At 30.4% G+C, this 19,711-nt stretch overlaps 1 protein-coding gene across 2 annotated transcripts in view; it reads left to right on the top strand.

The window, feature by feature from the left end:
• The window catches only part of LOC143066455 (endosome/lysosome-associated apoptosis and autophagy regulator family member 2-like), a 37,952-nt gene extending 19,573 nt beyond the window's left edge, over window positions 1-18,379 (top strand). For both annotated transcript variants that reach the window (XM_076239378.1, XM_076239382.1), the window contains 13 exons: window positions 640-851; window positions 1,603-1,667; window positions 2,041-2,229; window positions 5,562-5,789; window positions 6,423-6,564; window positions 7,194-7,294; window positions 8,544-8,623; window positions 9,129-9,168; window positions 9,985-10,227; window positions 10,915-10,978; window positions 11,992-12,074; window positions 12,549-12,729; window positions 13,981-18,379. In XM_076239378.1, coding sequence (XP_076095493.1) covers window positions 640-851; window positions 1,603-1,667; window positions 2,041-2,229; window positions 5,562-5,789; window positions 6,423-6,564; window positions 7,194-7,294; window positions 8,544-8,623; window positions 9,129-9,168; window positions 9,985-10,227; window positions 10,915-10,978; window positions 11,992-12,074; window positions 12,549-12,729; window positions 13,981-14,034 — 1,682 coding nt within the window. In that variant the 3' untranslated portion in view covers window positions 14,035-18,379. The remainder of the gene's footprint in view (window positions 1-639; window positions 852-1,602; window positions 1,668-2,040; window positions 2,230-5,561; window positions 5,790-6,422; window positions 6,565-7,193; window positions 7,295-8,543; window positions 8,624-9,128; window positions 9,169-9,984; window positions 10,228-10,914; window positions 10,979-11,991; window positions 12,075-12,548; window positions 12,730-13,980) is intronic.
• The last annotated feature ends 1,332 nt before the right edge of the window (window positions 18,380-19,711 follow it).

Genomic DNA, 19,711 nt, shown 5'->3' with positions numbered 1-19,711 from the left:
TAAGCTGTAATGTCACTACCAAAAATTTACAATGTATATAAAAACAATGAGATGTGGTATGATTGCCAGTGTGGTAACTATCCAATAGAGACAAAATGTAGTGGATTTAAGCAATTATGGGCCGCTGTACTGCATTTGTCAATGAGAAAAATCCATACTGTATAGTCATCTAAGAGGCACCTACATTAAAAATGTGATTTATTCAAATGAGAAAACTAATTAGTTTATTTATACACATAATGTGTTTTGCATGTAAAACTTGTTTCTGTTTGTGGTAGAAAGATACCCCAATTTTGGGACATTTTATGAAAATAATCAGATTGTGGAGCAAAAATTAGAAAGGTTGTCCCTTTAAAAAAATAAAAGATATGAAAGAACAGATCTGATCAGTAGCTCAACCGTTTTTTAAAGTTTGTGCACTTTTTGGATCTGCCAGACATTCACTTTCTGTTTTCTTTTACTTTTGATGATGAAAGGGAAATATATATTCTAAGCATGACAATGGGTACATTCTGGTTTTTTCTGCACATTATAATTTCTAAACTGTAATGTCTGCAGGTGAATAAATTTAATTTGAAAAAAGAGTTAAATATGTTTTTAATAGTATTACTATAACAAAGGACTGTTTGTTTTTTATAGATGATACATGTAAGTACAACTCCAGCTGGGTGCCAATGGGAGACCACCTTGTTACACATTTTGGTCGCAGTGAGGATGCTTATCTATTGCTGATGCAGACAGTCTCAGGATTTAGAACTGCTGAATCAAAGGACCACAGACAGATTGTTGGAACTATTTCATTTGAATTTTCTACCCAGTGCACTGGAAGATGTGAATTTGTTTTTCTTGTAGTAAGCTTATTATATTGTTAGATTATTTTTATGCCCCATTTATGGGCATCATGTTTCCTGGTCTGTGCATCTGTTCATTTGTTCGTCCCTCTGTCCTGCTTCATGTTGAAGTTTTGGTCAAGGAAGTTTTCAATGAAGTTGTCGTCCAATCACCTTGAAATTTAATACACATGTTCCCTAAGATATGATCTTTCTAATTATAATGTCAAAATAGAGTTTTGACCCCAATTTCAAGGTCAACTAAACATAGAAAATGATAGTGAGAGGGGGCATCTGTGTACTATGGACACATTCTTGTTTTATTACTTAGGCGGTCCTATCCCAAAAAAATTTACATATTTGTTTCCTGCTCCTAGCAGACAAAAATAGGGCTCATAGGAAAGATAATTATATTTTATTTTGAACACATATTTTACATAGAATATTAAGGGAAATGTTCTAGTACTCTTTAACTATTGATATTTGTTACTTCACTGGTCTGTTCTTGGTCTGAGTAATGTGTCCGGGTAAGATGACATGTCTTCCAGTGGACTTTGATTACAAGCAATTCAGTTGTCTAGTAGAAGCATATTTCATATTGATATCACATTAATATGTTCTCATCCCGATTATGCAATTAACCTGCCACTTAACCTTAAAAAGCCAGCCATCATCATTGTCTAACAGTGTCTAACCCATAATATGTGTAAGTAAGTGGTGGCTTGAAACATATATAGTTGTGTAAATTTAAACAATTTTGATTTTTTTATAGGAATATGATGGTCATAGTGATGTTAAAAAAGAGTGGTCAGGTACTAAGGGAAAAACACACTTTTCGTAAGTATTTTACAGTTTTGCTTAAATTTATCTGTTTTGGCTACTTGTCTTATTTCTGTTTTGTTTTATGCATTTATTAGATGTGAACTGTATAGGTTTGTCATGTGTATACATTCATCAAGGAATATATTGAGTTTTGGAATTTTTCCATTTCTCAAAAATCCATGCAAGTATATTTATAATGTCACAGCTGTATCCATCTTATCAACATTTTAAAAATCTTTCATGTTTACAGGATTAACTGTAAAAAAAATAAGGAGATTTCTATTCTTAGCTACATTCTTCAGAATTAATAGATAATTTTAACTTTTTTTTTCATTAATACTTCTAAATATATGGATAAAAGTTACTTAATGCAGATTCTTTATTGCAGGTTTGATGTATCTAAATCAGGTCCCATGACATTCTCCTGGGCTTTCCAACGCTCCTATATTGGACATCTTACCAATGGACATGTGGCTGAAAATGACCTTGCTAGAATGTACAGTATCAAAATAACAAATTCACTAGATGGTGGTGCTGTAGGCTGTAAAAAATGTCCAAAGGGTGTCGTTGATAATAGGTAAGGATAATTGTGCAAAGGTTAATGTTGATGAAAGGTATACAATTGTATATAAATATGAGAGAAAAAATGCCCAGAGTAGTTTAATTGATAATACTGTTAAACAAATTTTTCACAGATCACTTATATTCTATAATGCCAGTATTTTAAAAATTGCTTCCAAGTTTGTGATTAATATTGGTTTCATGGCTGAGAACTTGCTGTATAACAAATGATGGAATGTTTTTGTCTTTTCACAGAAAGACCCCTGTAGCACGGTATTAAAAGTTACCACAATGTTAAACATATTGTTGATAAATTAGTTTTTGTTATGTTACAAAATTGTTTAAAGTTTGATTACAGTTTTGTTAGACTGATTTGTATTGTGTTGTTATCATCATTATCTGACTCTTAGTTTTAGTGTGACCTTTTTTTGATAATGTGGATTCATTATTTTCATTAAATACCATTTTTTTGGATTTCCTTTGTATAGGTAGACCAGAAATTTAAATTATTAACATAGTACACATTTTCTATTGGTATGTATACAGACTTTGGCAAAACCACTTAATGAAATAATAAAAATACAATTCTCTTTTAAATCAACAAAAATTAATGAATCCACCATATTAAATATCTCAGGAATGTGTACTGATTGTTGACATTTGTATCAAACATTCTTTGGGCTATTCCATTATTCATCTTAATAGAGGGATGGTAGGCACACAAATTGAATAATTGTGGATGGTAGCAATTTCCTCAGAAGAAAATTATCATTAAAATGAAAACTTCAATAAATAAAGGCAACAGTAGTATACCACTGTTCAAAACTCATAAATCTATGGACAAAAAACAAAATCGGGGTAACAAACTAAAACTGAGGGAAACGCATTAAATATTAGAGGAGAACAACGACACAACATTAAAATGTAACACACACACAGCAACGGACTAAGCATTAGACAACTTCCGATGAGAATAACCAATATAATATGGGTCTCCCATTCTCTCATGCTTAAATTCTGGAACAATCGTTAAGAATTATTCTACAATTTGAAATTGTCTGAAAATAAATTGACATAGTTGTATGCTTTCTAAAGGAACTGATTACCAGAGAGACAGGTAGATATATATTTATAGATTATCATTGATCATCTCAACGAGATTGATTTTCTTGCATGAGCCGGTATGGCGAAAGCATGAAAAGCAATTTGAGTTGGAGATGACCAATGATAATCTGTTTATCACTATTTTACCTATGACGATGTTGACATCTTCATGTATATTTTATTAGCAACGCCACGTGCCTCCTTAGTTTCTAGCAATAATTTTCCATCTCAAGCAAGTAGCATGATATGAAAAATTATCACAAAAAAAGATCAAAGGAAAAATGCATAAAATAGCAATAATTATAAATATCTTTTAAAGCTGTGTAGTGGGAACATAATTCAACAGTTGTTTCATGAGACCCAACAAAAAAATGATTTAAAAATGTGTCATTACTGTGGATTCATTATTATTCGTTGGATACCAATTTTTCGGGGTTTCGTTGGTACAAGTGAACCATGAATTCAAATGTTCAACGAATAACAATTTTTTTATGGTGTTGTGTGCACAAATTGACAAAACCACCAAATCAAATATCCATGAAAATGCAGGTGGTCTTCAATCCATGAAAATAAAATGAATCCACAGTACCGTAAAAATCGTTAAATAAGCCGCAGGTTTTTTTCTCTGTCTTTGTCCCTGCGTGTTATACTCGGGTGCGTGTTATGTACGTATTATTTTCTGTTTTCAGGACGACCGTGAAAAAAAAATATCTGGATTTGTTTTCTGGAGACAGTCAGATTGTCAAGTGCTTGCAGTGACTTGATAAATTGTTAATGTGGCATATTTTGTTATGAATAAATAAATATATTTACTTTATCGTTTGTTTTTTATTTCATTCAATCATTGTTGGTTTACAGGAAGTTGATAACCATGTGTTAGTGTTCATTTCATAAACAAAGAAAGATAACTGTGTCCATACAGGATATTAATTGTGTATTTATCATAAATACGTAGTTGTTAGTTGATTTAATGTGTTTTAATATAAAATTTTCTAATGAAATAATAAAGAAAGTGATTGTGTGTCTTGACAATATTCCAAGTTTCTTTTAATGACGATGCATGTGCTTAAATCGACACTTTAAAGTGTTTCATAAACAAAGAGAGATAATCGTGTTTGAAAAGAGGTACCATACAGGATATAATATTGAGGAGTAACTGTTTGTCGTTTTATTGTGTTTCAAAATGAAATATCTTTACGGAATATTATTGGATGTTTAAATAAAAAAAAAAAGAATACTAATTTTTATAATTTAATCTGTTAAGACATTTATTTATTGCCATCTTTTTTGAATTCCCCTTTTCATGGCTCATATCACTTTCATTTAAAAATAGACAATGACTTGCAAAAAGTAAATGGTTTTGTATGTGGTATTTATCCAAATTAAAATTGAAAAATGTTTGTTACTTTCAGAACTTCAACTTTTATTTTATAGACAACAATAAAATTCTTAAGATTGATTTAATTAATTTTTTTCTGACTTATCGGTGAACAGTTTTCACACGTGGGTACAGGTAAGTAGGTCATAATCAAGGTAAACAATGGCAGTTTTATGGCTTGGGTGACCTTTCATGCATACATTTTTAAGATTAATTAAAATCCATAATGCCAATTCAAACAATAAAGAAGCAATCAATACCATACTAATTTTAATCAAAACAACAAGGTTCAATGGACACCCAAGCTGTCAACACATGGCCATTGTTGACAAAAAACAACAAACGAAACTGGCATAATTAAAACAATGAGAAAAGTTTAATTATTTTATTAAGATTTTTTATTTTAATATGACACAAATAAATATATTCAAAAATACTCTCAACTTTCTCACCAATCTGAAAATAGAAATGAAACAAATTACGGTGTGAGTTGCAAAAGGAGGAAATATTCATGACACTATAAGGTCAGTAGAATAAATGTACGTTTTCTTCAGGGTGCGCTTAATATTCAGGTGCGTTTTATGTAAGGACAAAAACAATCTTCCCCCCTAAAAACGGCCGTGTGGCTTATAAAACGATGCGCTTTAAATTGGGAATATACGGTATGTATTTTTGTATTTAACTCATAAATGCTCACAGGGAACCATTTAAAGAATATTCTGTTACTTCTCTCAATTAGTTTTTTACCTTGGTATTACTATTTTGACTCATATGACAGAAAATTTTGTTATTTTTCTATTTTTTATGTGTAAGCACATTTATTTTCTGTTTTTTATGTGTAAGCACATTTATTTTCTATTTTCCAGGTGTGTTCCCTGTCCAGCTGGTCACTACATTGATGTACACAGTAACTCTACAACTTGTCAGGCTTGTCCTCCAAATACAATCATCAGACCAACTAATGCCTGGGGAAAAGATAATTGTGTGGAATGCGGACAGGGTCTTAAGGCTTCAGCTGCAGGAGATAAGTGTGTCACTGATTGTACATTTACTGACAAGGAGGGCAAACTTTATGACTTCACCAAGTTAAACAAGTATGTTATTATAGGTGTTATTTGTATTACACCGTGATGTTTCAGTGTAATTTTTCTATTATTCTTGACAGGTTATTCCTGTTACAGGGAATTTATCAGTTTAATTATTCGGATAACATTTGTAAAGGAACTGATTGGTTGTTGATATTTAACACCATTTTTTTTCAATTGGCTATATCAATAATTCATATTGGTGGAGGGAGCCCAAATTCCTTGAGAAAACACCCAACCTTTTGGAAGTTTTGCAGGAAAACTGGCAACCTTTGTCAATTAAGATTGGAGTCAAATGCACCTGCCCAGAGAAAGGTTGGAACACACAAGCTCAGAGTTGACAGGCTTGTGACTGCTAGTTACTGTAGATGAACTACTTAGACTATGAGCCACAAAGGCCCTAGTTTGTAAAGGGAAGTTCTCTATGGACTTTTTAGGATCACATTTATAAAGGGAAGTAATTTAAACTTTGTAGGAAAAATTTGTAAAAAATAAGTATTGTACATGTATTTACTTTTAGGATAACATTTGTAAAGAGAAGTAATCCATTTGATGTTTAGGATAACATTTGTAAAAAGGAAGTAAACTGTTTACATTTTAGGATAACATTTGTAAAAAGGAAGTAATCTGTTTACTTTTTAGGATAACATTTGTAAAGGGAAGTAATCTGTTTACTGGATCAGGAACTAAATATTACCATGGATTTAACATCAGCTTATGTGGAGGAGACAAAATGGTCACATGTACACAAAATGTTTCATCACCTGAAAAGTCAACATCAGAGGTAAGAATGGTTCCTTTTGTTTTACTAGTATAGCAAGATTGGTTACTGGCAACCACTTATATCAGCAAGATCTTGGAAGAGTCATAACTAACTATTTTTACAGTAGAAATTGCCTCTTTGAAATAGAAATTATATGAAAAATATTATTTTGTTGCAAGTCTTGTAATATATTTATAACCAAGTTTTAAAGATCACAAACAATTTATTTTTTGATTTATTGATCTTTAATAGCTAAAATATTATGTGCCACAAAGTGGACTTCAGAATGCTGTTCTTTTACTAGTTTTGAAAATTTGATGATATTTTAAAGACAATTTGAAGAGTATTTTTAATTGGTTCAGCATGCTTTGTTTACATATATGTGCATCTATTTGTAGAAATTCAATTATATTTCAGATAATTAGAGAGATATTTTTTTAGTTTTAGTTTAACAAACTTCAGTATGCAAAATCTGATAAAAGTTCTGAAATGGCCATATTCCTGTCATTTGAGATTCAGGAGGACACTTAATATGTAAAATGCAATGCAATTGTCAAATAAAACTTGAAAGTCACATTATGATAGTTTATATGTTGTTTAATCATCAATGTATGTTAATTTTACAGACAATATTTGTTTTTTTCTTTCAGAGTAAATTTTCAGAATCATCTGTAGTAAAAGGAGTAGTTTGTAGATCTACAATTATACCTTCCACTGATTCTTCCAAATCACTCTCTACTCAGCCTACCAGGTATGTACAGTTGATCAGCCTAAGACAAATGAATTAATCATATACTTATAGAAAATAATGGTATAATTGTACCCCATGATAAAACTAATTTGTACATATATTTATTCATTAAATTTGAAGAATTGCTTCAGCCGTGTTAAATGACTTTTGTTATCAACTGCTTCCGGTTTATATCAACTGCTTCTGTTTTATATCAACTGCTTTCAGTTATTATTGCATGCTTTTCTGTAACATTGGCGCTTGACATTTCGACGTCATATGGCAAATTCCAGAAAATACACCTCTATGGTAGTTTTGGTTTTTTTTTGTGTTAAACATAACAAAGTTGGATAAAAAAAAACATATTAAGAATCTGTAAAATATATTACAACAAATTCATTTTTATGCCCCATTTATGGGCATTATGTTTTCTGGTCTGTGGGTCCGTCTGTTCATTTGTTTGTCCGTTCTTCTGTCAGTTCGTCCGTTTGTCCCGCATCAGGTTAAAGTTTTTGATGAAGTTGATGTCCAATCAACTTGAAACTTAGTACACATGTTTCCTATGATATGATCTTTTTGATTTTAATGCCAAATTAGAGATTTCACGGTCCACTGAACATAGAAAATGATAGTGCGGATCCGTGTACTGGGGACACATTCTTGTTTTTTTGTAATTTTAGAAATAATTTTTGTCTGTATGTCATCTGCTGAAGTATATATGTTACATGTCATTTTTCATATCAGACCCCTTATCAGCCCATGGTCAAAATCATCCCTCGAGCCCATCAGCTCTCGGGCTGATAGGTGGTCTGATATGAAAAATACCAGTTATAATCTATATCATGTATATGTATTGGTGTTAAAAGTATAGTGACCAATCTTACATTCTATACAAGGACATATATTTATGATATGAATATGAACCTGCTGCATACTGGACTTTTCAGGCATTGTCAAAGCAAGATAGAAAATTGTGGTTGTATACATTTTATAATTTGGAAGTCAGTGTTGGCTATGAGTCCCACCCCTCAGTCCTGCTTTAGTCACTGGAATTGTTTTTTGCAATTATTATTATATTTGAACAATGTACAAAATTCAATATAAAATGCAACAAGCAAATAATACTGCCAAACAAAAAGTTTTTATTTTTTGTCAAACCTGTCACCATTTTAACCGATGATATGAACATCACAAGGATTTATGAATTAATAGTAACTTCAAAGTGATACCAACAAAAGCCTTTGTCTAATTGATTTTTATTTTTTTCCAGTCTTGGTGACTACATTGACAAGATAGTAACAAACAAAAGCCTGGTAGAGATGTACAAAAAAGAAGGATATCCAACTGAGGGTAAATATAAGAACTGAGCTGAAACTTTATCAAAAGACATGTAATAGTATTCTACTTTTTTTTATGAAAAAGCTGCTGGCTGTTTCATTTTATTTCATAAATGCTGATTATGAGAACCAATGAGTCTATACAAATCTGTTCCATGTGGTAGGCTTGTAATATTTTTTTTTTTTGATGAAATAACTTTTGGATTGTTATATACCATCTTTTAAAGATTTAGAATTTAAAATGACTCTGTGTTGAATTTAATGGCTGAATGTTTACTAAATCAACTTGACTAAAACTGTATTTCCTGAATGTTTAAAATTTTAATTGCCAATGACCATTGTTTGATATGGGGAAAATAAGTTTCCATAAAGCCAAATGAAATATTGTGATCCGATATTTGGCTGAAAGTTTTAGCTGAAAGAAAAATTAAAGTAGGAATATTAATTAATAACACACATTCTAATTGCCTTCATATATGTTATGTCAATCAAAATAATTGTTTCCTGTTTTATTTTAGGATCAGAAAAAGACATACATTTCTATTCTAAATCTGAAGAGTAAGTATCTCATACTACCTGATTATTTTTGTGAGGAAAGGATTTATTTTATATTGTGTAGAAGCTGTATAACTGTTACATGGAAAAGTGAGACATTTAACAAGAGATAATCTTCAAAAACTACACCACCATCTTACTAATGTATATATATTAGTTTTGTATTCCCTCACATTTTGCTGAAAGGCTGCATTCAAATCATACCCAAACATTTGTTTACCTTCAATAGGTCAAGTAAGGATTTTCTTGCTGCTTTGAAGACCCATCGGTCTGCTGTTGTCTGCTCTTTGACATATTCCTCATTTCCATTATCAATTTTATTCTGCATTCAACGTAATTTAAGGGGTAGACCTTGATTCAGGGAGATAACTCTTTAAATCAGTTATGCGTTTGTAAAAGTCAAGTTTCGTCAATGAATTTTAAGCATTTACCTGAAACAGATTGGAAATATTCTATGTATCCAAGAAGCTTAGAACATATTTATGAAAATGGCTGACACAAACGCACTGATGATTTTAAGAGTTATTTCCCTTAACCTAAATCTACCTCCTTAACAACTTTAAAATCAGGAGTCGATTTCACAAAAAAACTTACGACTAAGATTTATCGTAAGTATACTGATTTGCTCATGACTTGAGACCAATCTTAGTCGTAAGTTTTTTTGTGAAATCGACTCCAGATTTCTACAACTGAATATGTCAAATGCAGAATCAAGCAAGAGTTGAATTGAGAAATTGAAGTTGTTCTTGTTTTATACTATGCATACTGTATTGTTAATACATTTATGAATGTAAAATAATATTTTGATTTTCTATTTAGTTCCACAGATGCCTGTCCAGAGGGACGTAATACAATAATCTCCCTGAAATGTGATCAAAAGATGGAAGATGATGGAGAAATAGTTTTCCCGCCAAAATGTGTGTATGGAACATGTGATGGCTGTAACTTCCATCTCCTGTGGAAAACTGTTTATGCTTGTCCCAAGTGTGCTAAGGAAGATTTTGTCAAAATTGTAGCAGAATGTGTGGATGGATCACAGAGTATTCATTATACTAAACCAGAGTAAATATCCGTGTTATAACTGTTTATATTCATTATACTAAACCAGAGTAAATATCAGTGTTACAATTGTTTATATTCATTACACTATAAACCAGAGTAACTATCAGTGTTATAACTGTTTAATTTATTATACAAAACCAGAGTAAATATCAGTGGTAGAACTGTTTATATTTATTATACTACACCAGAGTAAATATCAGTGTTATAACTGTTTATATGTTGGAAAATTATTAGTCTTGTACACATATAAGGTGGTGTTGGGTATACATCAATTAGACAGCAATGTAACAGTGAAAAAAAGACACCTAAAGGTCAACATACAAACTTCTTAAATACTAAGACAAGAGTCTATACAATACATATAGTATTGAGTTTTATTAACATGATTTTCTATTGAGTAGGAATCAAAATTAGTAGAAATATTTCTTCAGTAAAAACTACAGGGGTAGCTGCTATGGTTTTGACAGCCTTTTAGACTGGAAATAGTCTTGATAATTATACCAGTAACTTCTAAAAATATTGATACTAGCAGTTGCCTTCAGCAACTGATATTGTTTAAAAGGTTTCTCTTTTTTATTAACTGAAATAACTTACTTCTGAAAAATAATAAGCATCATTACATCTATATGTAGAATATACATTGAATAACACCTTCCTTATTTGACCTTTTACATTTTTTCACTTCAGTCACTGTATAGGAGAACCACCAGCAATTGAAACACAGAAATGTGCGATTAAACTTCCTTTCATTGTAAGTACAAATAATTGTCCTTTTCTTGTTATTTGTTGATAACTAAATCAAAGTTTAATGAATTAAGTTATGAAAAGATGATTTACTGTTTAATTACAATTTTTATAAAAAGTTGAATTTCACATGTTCACTGTATCCAATAAAGACATTCAAACAAGACAGGAAGAAATATTCTGAAATATGAAAAGCATTCTGTATTCTTTTAATGAACGATTCAATAGTCTCTTGGTATTTATTTTTCATTCAAATTGAGAAATAGAAAATCCCAAATGTTGGAACTAATCTGTAATCAAACATTTACTGAAATTCATTTGCATTTGATTAAGAAAAAATCAGAAAAATATATCGAAGACCACTCCAAAACTTATTTTTCAGAACCTGCCTCTTCATTAAAAATTACATTTTATTTATGCTTGAAAATCTAAGAAACTAGGTTAAAAGTCAGGTTGAAGTTATTTCTCATTATTTGATTAACAATAAAAGCTGAAACAATGTTCGTTTTTATGCCCCATTTATGGGCATTATGTTTTCTGGTCTGTGCATCCGTTTTTCCGTCTGTTCGTTTGTTTGTCTGTTCGTCCTTCTGTCCCGCTATAGGTTAAAGTTTTTGGTCTAGGTAGTTTTTGATGAAGTTGAAGTCCAATCAACTTGACACTTAGTACACATGTTCCCTATGATATAAGTTTTCTTATTTTAATACCAAATTAGAGATTTTACCCAATTTTCGCGATCCACTGAAAGTGATAGTGCGGAGGGGGCATCCTGTACTATGGACACATTCTTGTTTAATGTTCATTCTGGTAATAAACTTCCACATTCATAGATGAATGTCTCATAAATGATCTATTGTGGAAACCAAAAGTTTTTTTAAATAAAACCTGTACTCAGTAAACCTGTTTTGTGGATGAAAGGAGGAGAAAAAAAAACATTGCTTTCACCAGATGTATTACAGGCTTGGGGAACAAACTATTTTGTAATGGCATCAGATTTTTATTTCTTGCTGTTTTATTTAGGTGAAAGTAGTTGTACCACCAGTTGTTGCCCTTGGACTTATTTTACTGATATGCGTCATATACTGTTGGCAGAGAAATAAAAAGTAAGTGATTGTTTTTTCATCTTTATAAAAGAATAATAATCAGTAAGTATACTGCAATGTACCTTGACATAGTGTGTCTCAGTTAGTTGTACATGTCAGGTAAGTTTTAGGTAAAGTCGCTTTGATTGTACCGTCTAAAATGAGCAATTTTAACTTCAACAAGAAAGAAGTGTTTGTCAGGGCTCAGCAAAGTCAGTTTAGTAGGGGACAACTTATTATTAGTAAATGATATTTAGAATCCAATTGTATTAGCATTTGCGGATGTCATTTCCATCCAATTTATTTGACTCTGCCGACACAGCCATGGTCCATTGATGATAAAGGAAGTTTATAAACAGACATTTTTGGGAAAACGCTGGGAGATTTTAGATAAGAGTATGAAACAAGGACAAATAATGATATTGATAAATAAAATCATAGCTTTAAAAAAATTAATTGATATAAAATGATTATCCATGTTGATCTACTTTACAGTCTAGAGTATAAGTATATGAAATTAACCCACCAGAATGAACCAAACTATGATGGAGAGTTACCAGGAGTAGATTCTTGTGGTTTGTCCGACGGAGAAGAAGATCAATTTGATTCTGTACAATTTAAAACAAGCAGAGGATCAAAAATACTCAATAAAATAAGAGGCAAAAGAACAGATAAGGTAAGATTTGTATCTATAAAGTTTTTAATAAATATGTAATTTAGTTATCAGGTAGAAATGAATCAATTTGAAAATTTTCTTTAAAAATTTTGAAAATTTTAGTCTTTAACAATAATCTTGGCTCAAGCCATCTTAAACTTCTTAGTTCTTTTATTCAATTTAATTTCTGTGTAAATTTAGTGGGTTAAAGTGTGATTCAAAGCTGAACATATTGTAGAGCCAAAGGACTATTGTTGAAGACTGTAAATCCACCTCTTGATGTCTTTTGGTTATTATGTCGTTCAGGTTGCTGTCTCATTGACAGAAATCCCACATCTCCATATACCTTTAAAAATATATATAATTATACCCCAACTTTAGGAGTAAGGTCATCATTTCATTCAGTGATGGTATCATTAGTGAGCAGAAGCTCACAGTTCAACTTGCTTTTAAAACTTTTCTAGAGTGCATTAGACTTATTTTCATCAGTAAGTATAGGAGGTGAAGGTCAAGTGAGGTTACAGATGTGCATGAGAATAGGATTATATAATTCCCATGCTTTTCAAGACACTTTTCAAAGTCTACATAGAAATTGAGAATTTTTTAATGATTTTCTGTTTTGTTTCTGTCATATTGAAAACCTCGTTATACTTCTTTGTTTATTAAATCAGCTTTATAATCCAGTAAGTACTACCAGACTGTCTGCAGATAAACATTGCATTACCTGGGCAAACAATATTGTATTTATTTAGTTTTTGTTTTCAACTTTTTTATTAATTTATTTGGATATCGTAGTTAAAAATTTTGTTCAGTTTTGTTTTTGTTTTAATGTTTTTCTAAAAATTAAAAGACATTTAAGCATATCAATTTCTAGCATCAGGAAAAAGACTTGATTTGTGGTGTTTTGATGTAAATTGAAGAATCTGATACTTTTGTTCAGTTGTAATTTACTGAAGATTGAGATTTTGCATATTCAACTGATTGTTTGATTCTATTTCTGAACTTTAAGAGTTAAACATAGTTGGCAGGTCACAACTTTATTATAGCTTTGAAAAAAATGTATTCTGATGTTATATATACTGTGGGCAAAATAAAATTAAAGTTTTCTCAGATTAATGTTTCATGTACCATCTTTGCCCAGAACCTTGCATATCAAGAGAAAATAATTGTTGCTTATAATTGGCAAAAGAAAATTATACTGTTAAAACATGTGATGGGAATATAAGGTTCTTTATGCTGTCTTTCATAAAACCAATTTAATAATCATTGCAGGACGATGAGAATCCATTTGAGACCGGACGTTCTGAGAAGATACCACTGACGTAAAGACGACAGATATGATTTTATTCCAAGAAGGCCTTAAGTATCTGTCCATTTCAACAAAAATGAAATCCAGTAGTTAACATGTGGTGTTGCTTTTATTGTCAAGTTACAATTTGTCTCAATATTATATTCAATGATCATTGATGTATTCATTTATAATTAAGTCACAGAGGGTCTTTCCTTGAGCGAAAAATATATAACCATCTTTTATTTTTCAGTTCATCAAATATTTCAGCAAAATTGCAGATTTTCTAAATGATTGATATTATTAAAGTAAAGTTAAGTTTCTCTTAATTTGAGTTTTTAATACAAAATGGATAAATGAAATGTTGCACATGTGCATGTATTTGTTTAATTGTTGGTTATCAAATTTTTTTTATTATGAATTGAATAAAATTGAGAAAGGAAATATATATAATTGATTTAATTGATATAGAACAGTTCAACTAATGTGTTGAAATATTAATATATAAGGCAATTAAGATAGGTTGATTTTTATACGCCCGTCAAAATTTTGACGGGACGTATTATGGTATACAAATGTCCGGTGTCCGTCCGTCCGTCTGTCCGTCCGTCTGTCTGTCCGGCGTAAACATGTCGCACCGTAACTTGAGAACGACTTATCTAAATTTCATGAAACTTAATATAGTTGTTTTTTATGATGGTCAAATGATCTGTATACTTTTTGGTGAAAATAAGATTTAAACTTTTTGAGTTACGGCACTTTGTAACTAAAACAGGGGTGTGTTTTTTTTCACATGTCGCACCGTATCTCAAAAACGATTCTTGATTATTGCTTAAAACTTTACACACTTCTTAGTTATATTAATCTTAATATCTGTATACTTTTTGGTGATGATTCAAAATTTCATTTTTGAGTTATTGAGTATTTTGTAAAAAAGGGGGAGGGTTTTTTTACATGTCGCGCCGTATCTATAAAACGATTTATGATTATTGCTTAAAACTTTACACACTTCTTTGTTTTATTAATCTAAAGATCTGTATACTTTTTGGTGATGATTCAAAATTTCATTTTTGAGTTATTGAGTATTTTGTAAAAAAGGGGGAGGGGGTTTTTACATGTTGTGCCGTATCTCAAAAACGATTTATGATTATTGCTTAAAACTTTACACACTTTTTTATATTAATCTAAAGATCTGTATACTTTTTGGTGATTATTCAAAATTTTATTTTTGAGTTATTGAGTATTTTGTAAAAAAGGGGAGGTTTTTTTTTACATGTCGCACCGTATCTCAAAAACAATTTATGATTATTGCTTGAAACTGTACACACTTCTTTGTTATATTAATCTAAAGATCTGTATACTTTTTGGTTTGATTCAAAATTTTATTTTAGTGATATTTGTAAAAAAAATAAAACAGGGTGGGGGGTTTCACATGTCCTGCCGTGTCTCAAAAGCAATAAATGGTAATTGCTTAAAACTTTCTCAGAAACTATTTATGATTATTGCATAAAACTTCCACACAAGACGTCGGGCGTATCATGCGCTCATGGCGCAGCTGTTTATTGACATTATGCTTGACACTGGGACCAATATTTTTTTTTTATTCCAATGTTTATTGTAGAAAGGACCCATTTCATTATTCTCTGAACAGATACAAAGTATCATTACACACCTTTATTGTGATTATTTTCTAGGTAAATGGCATATACACATTTGATTGAATTTATTTACAAATTATTTACTTGTATAATTTACAGATTGATTGCTTTTATGATAAAACAATTTTTGTGGCATTACAAGATATTGTGTTGTATTTTATATAGAGCCATGCACTAACTTATGGAAAAATATTTGCCACTAAAAATTTTGTAAATCTGTTTATACCTCTATGAAATATATTTAACAAGTATATATATAAAAAAAAGTCCTTCTGTATAACCTTTCATAACTTGCAGACATCAAATTATAATTAAAAAAGGATGAAATCAAGCCATATCTAATATTAACTCACAGTGCCATTAAAATGACATTTTTGTAAAATAGCCAGAACTTTTTTTTTTAAGTGTTAACATAAAACATAAAAGTTTTAAATTTTTTTTTACTTTAATCTTATTATAATTATTTACCTATAAATTAGTTAGATAATATATTTTTCTTATTTCTTGAAGACAGAGATAGTAGAATCGTAGGTGCTTTGTTATGTTAGTTTTTTCCTGCATTATCAATCATGTTTTATAAGAGTTGTGATGCATATGTTGTGCAGTTATTGTTTTGATTGTTTGTATGTTTAAATATCTCTATGAGAGGGAAAGGAAATCCATTTTAACATCTGTTTTATAATTCTTTGATAATATTAGATGTGTATTATCATGTAGATATGTATTCAATATATGGTGCTGTTAACGCTTATTGTTGTGGTAGAGAGGATAGGAAGCTTCTTCCTCTTTTTAAGGAAAAGTGGGGGTTTGTGGACACTAAAAAATTTAGAAATGGCATTAAGTATTATGCTTGTTTTTCAACTTGTGACCGAATGTCTTTAATGGTTTCTTCATTTAAATTCATGCCCATATTTTAGGGTAATATAGAATCTTTAAAATGATCTTGTTGTTGATGCCACTAAAATGTTCAGTATATTTTTGTCAGAATTTCTTTGAAAAGCCAAAACAAAAGAATGCGTATTTGTAAATAGGAGCTTAATTTCACTTTAAGGTAATATTTTTGTCCCCAAACTTTTGTTTCATAATTTTAGTTATTAACAAAGTTCTATTTAACACTGCTTGCTTACATGCATAGTTGACCAGTTTAGTTTTATTTCTTCAGGTCTTTTAGTCATTATTTTGTTGGATATTTTTTAACATTGTTAAAACACCAATAGGTTGTGAGTTTAAAATGTTTTCTTTTTACATAGTTTATTGTTTTTTTGTTTATGTATAATTTTGGGGTAATGGTTGTGTGTAATATTCTCTTTTTTTCCCTCACTTTATTAAAGCAATCAAATTTTGTATTTTACATGATTAAAAGAACTTTATGTTTTTCTTTTTGTAAACAATTGATGTTGTACTAATAAGTTAAGCTTCTGTTTAGGTATATAATCATGTAGAAGTTTGTTTATTTTGTGTCCGTCTTTCTGTATTTGAGTTGTTATGCCTATATTGTATCAGTTTTGTAAATGCTCAAAATCTTTTTGTTCTAGATCTGACAATCTGTATAGATTTAAAACTTACCTATATATATGTTGTTATAAATATGTCATTGAAGATTAAGATCTGTCATAATTTTGTTTAATTCGTCGTTTCAGAATCTAAGGTATACTGGGTAATATTTTCAAATAGCTACATTAAAATGTTTTGATCTGCCAATTAAGTTAATTGGTTAATATTATTCTTGTTGTATGTGATAAGAACAATCAAATTGACCTTTGTCCTTTGACATTCTGAAATGTTCATTCTTCTTAACTACTTGATCAATATCATGGCTATAAATGGCTTCTTTTTAGGGTAAAATGAAAAGTGTTTGCAATATATTTATCTCTTCTTTATTTTATTTTATAATTTTTGTGTTAGGTTCTGTCGTATTAGAACTTGTTATTGTGACATGACTGTAAGTGAGGGCCCTCATGGGGTTTTTGATTATGTGATTACTTGGCCGTTTTTTTAATGATTATTTGATTATTAAGCCAAATATTTCATGATTATTTGATTACCTAGGACTGTATTTTTAGTTTATGATTATTTGATTACTAAAGATAAGCAAATATTTAATGATTATGTGATTATATTGGCAAAAAAATGGTGATTATGTGATTACTAGGACCCCCCCATGAGGGGCCTCGTAAGTGTTGCTCTACACCTATTGCAGTTCATATAAAGTTCTGACCAAATTGCAATTTGTCCTTTCATAATGTGCATCATCATCATAAACATCATGTACAATACAATTAATGATGTTGTTACAACCAAGCTAGAAATTGGAAAATATTTCTGTATTCATATCATATTGCATGACTCACCTGAATCAAATTTCTTGGACACAATATTACGGTAACATGTATAATTCTGAATTGGTCTATTTGTACTACATGTATTGTAAAATATTAACATCTATAATTTACCAGGGTAGAGTTTCAATCACTGTAAGCTTTCTCATCACTCATACTCAGTTAATCAGTGCAATATAATTAGAATCTCTATTACACATGTAATACACATTGTTTGTCTTATTACACATGTAGGTTGTGTGTTACACATGTAGGTTATGTATAAAAGATGTAGGTTAACTTAGCATTCCGCCTTTACATTCCTTTTTTGTTACTTTTGGTCTTTGTTTACTAATTTAATAAAGCTAATATATATAATATGTCAATAAAGTTTCTTTTATTATCAACTTTGTTACATTATTGTTCTCTTGTTATTGCTCCACATACCTGCCAATCTCAGTACCTTGAAAAAAACATTTATTGCATTGGTTACAATGAATTACTGCGATTCCCTAGTGAAATAAAAATAGATAACTTGAATCATCTGTCAAGAAACAATGTTTATCTTCTTTCCTTACACCTATATCACTTTGCTCTGTTGTTCCATAATTCTTGTTTCATGGCTCTAAGACGAGAGCAGGCATCATCAGCTTCTGCACAATGTCTTAAGAGAAGTTATCAGCGATGTTAACAGCTGGCTTTTGTCAAGTGAAAAACTGTCTTATGGAGGAGGAAAAGACCAGCAATAGAAATCAACAGATAATCTTTGTATAGATATCGTAAAACATCACCTATTTGTGAAAGCTTTTTAGCTTATTTGCTGTGCTCACTCACCAAAAGGTTCAGATAGTAGCCCCAGGGATGATATTTTACATTTTCAATGTGTAGAAAATCTATATGCTTTGTCACAACTTAAGTTGCATCAAAACAAATTGAGAATGGGTACAAAAAGACATAGTTCTTTGCATTCTCTACATTATTTTCAAAAAAGGTCAATGTAACAAAAAACTAATCCAAAAATTAATGACCGACAACACTGATGCACTATGCTTGTTTGTGAATTAATGTATTGTTCTGTGTATCGTTGAATATTTTTCTTTTTGAATGAACACAATAAGGGGAGATAAATCATCAGTTTTCTTCAATCTCAAATTGTTTTGATGCAACTTTTTTTAATCAATATTTTGGGGATCTTTAGAATGAAACTTCATTCAGAAGGAAAGACAAGTGAAAAACTAAATATCTATTGGTATTTTTGACATTGATATAACTTTAGTGGTTAGGCATGAAAGATAATAAAATTTAAATGTTGAATCAGTACAGGTTAAAATGTGACTGAGTTAGTGAGTTTGATCACATTGGCTTTCCCATATGTAGAGGGCAATGAGTAGAAGCTTACATTTAACTTGTTAAACCTGGCTGTAAGGATAAAATTAAAACAAGCCTCACTTCATTTCTAGAACTTACTAGCAATGGTAAAGTAAGGTCAAAATTTGTTTTGCATTGGAAAGGTCTTTTCAATTTAGAATTTATATTAGGTTCGGGGGCAGATATGAACCCTTGTAAAAAAACCTGTACTGTACTAAAAGTTTGCCATGGCAATCAAGAATATATTTGGTTCAGGAATGGTTGATCTTGGCAGGGTCTTATCCCAAGTGATAAATACAATAGAGCAGTGGAACGGCTTTAACGGTTTTGGGGTTTGATTCTGAAACTATACCATTTACAACATAAAGAGG

The sequence above is a fragment of the Mytilus galloprovincialis genome, chromosome 1 (genome assembly GCF_965363235.1).
Source record: "Mytilus galloprovincialis chromosome 1, xbMytGall1.hap1.1, whole genome shotgun sequence".
Taxonomy (NCBI): domain Eukaryota; kingdom Metazoa; phylum Mollusca; class Bivalvia; order Mytilida; family Mytilidae; genus Mytilus; species Mytilus galloprovincialis.
The sequence above is the reverse complement of the archived record's forward strand: the minus strand, read 5'-3'. Positions and strand labels throughout refer to the sequence as shown.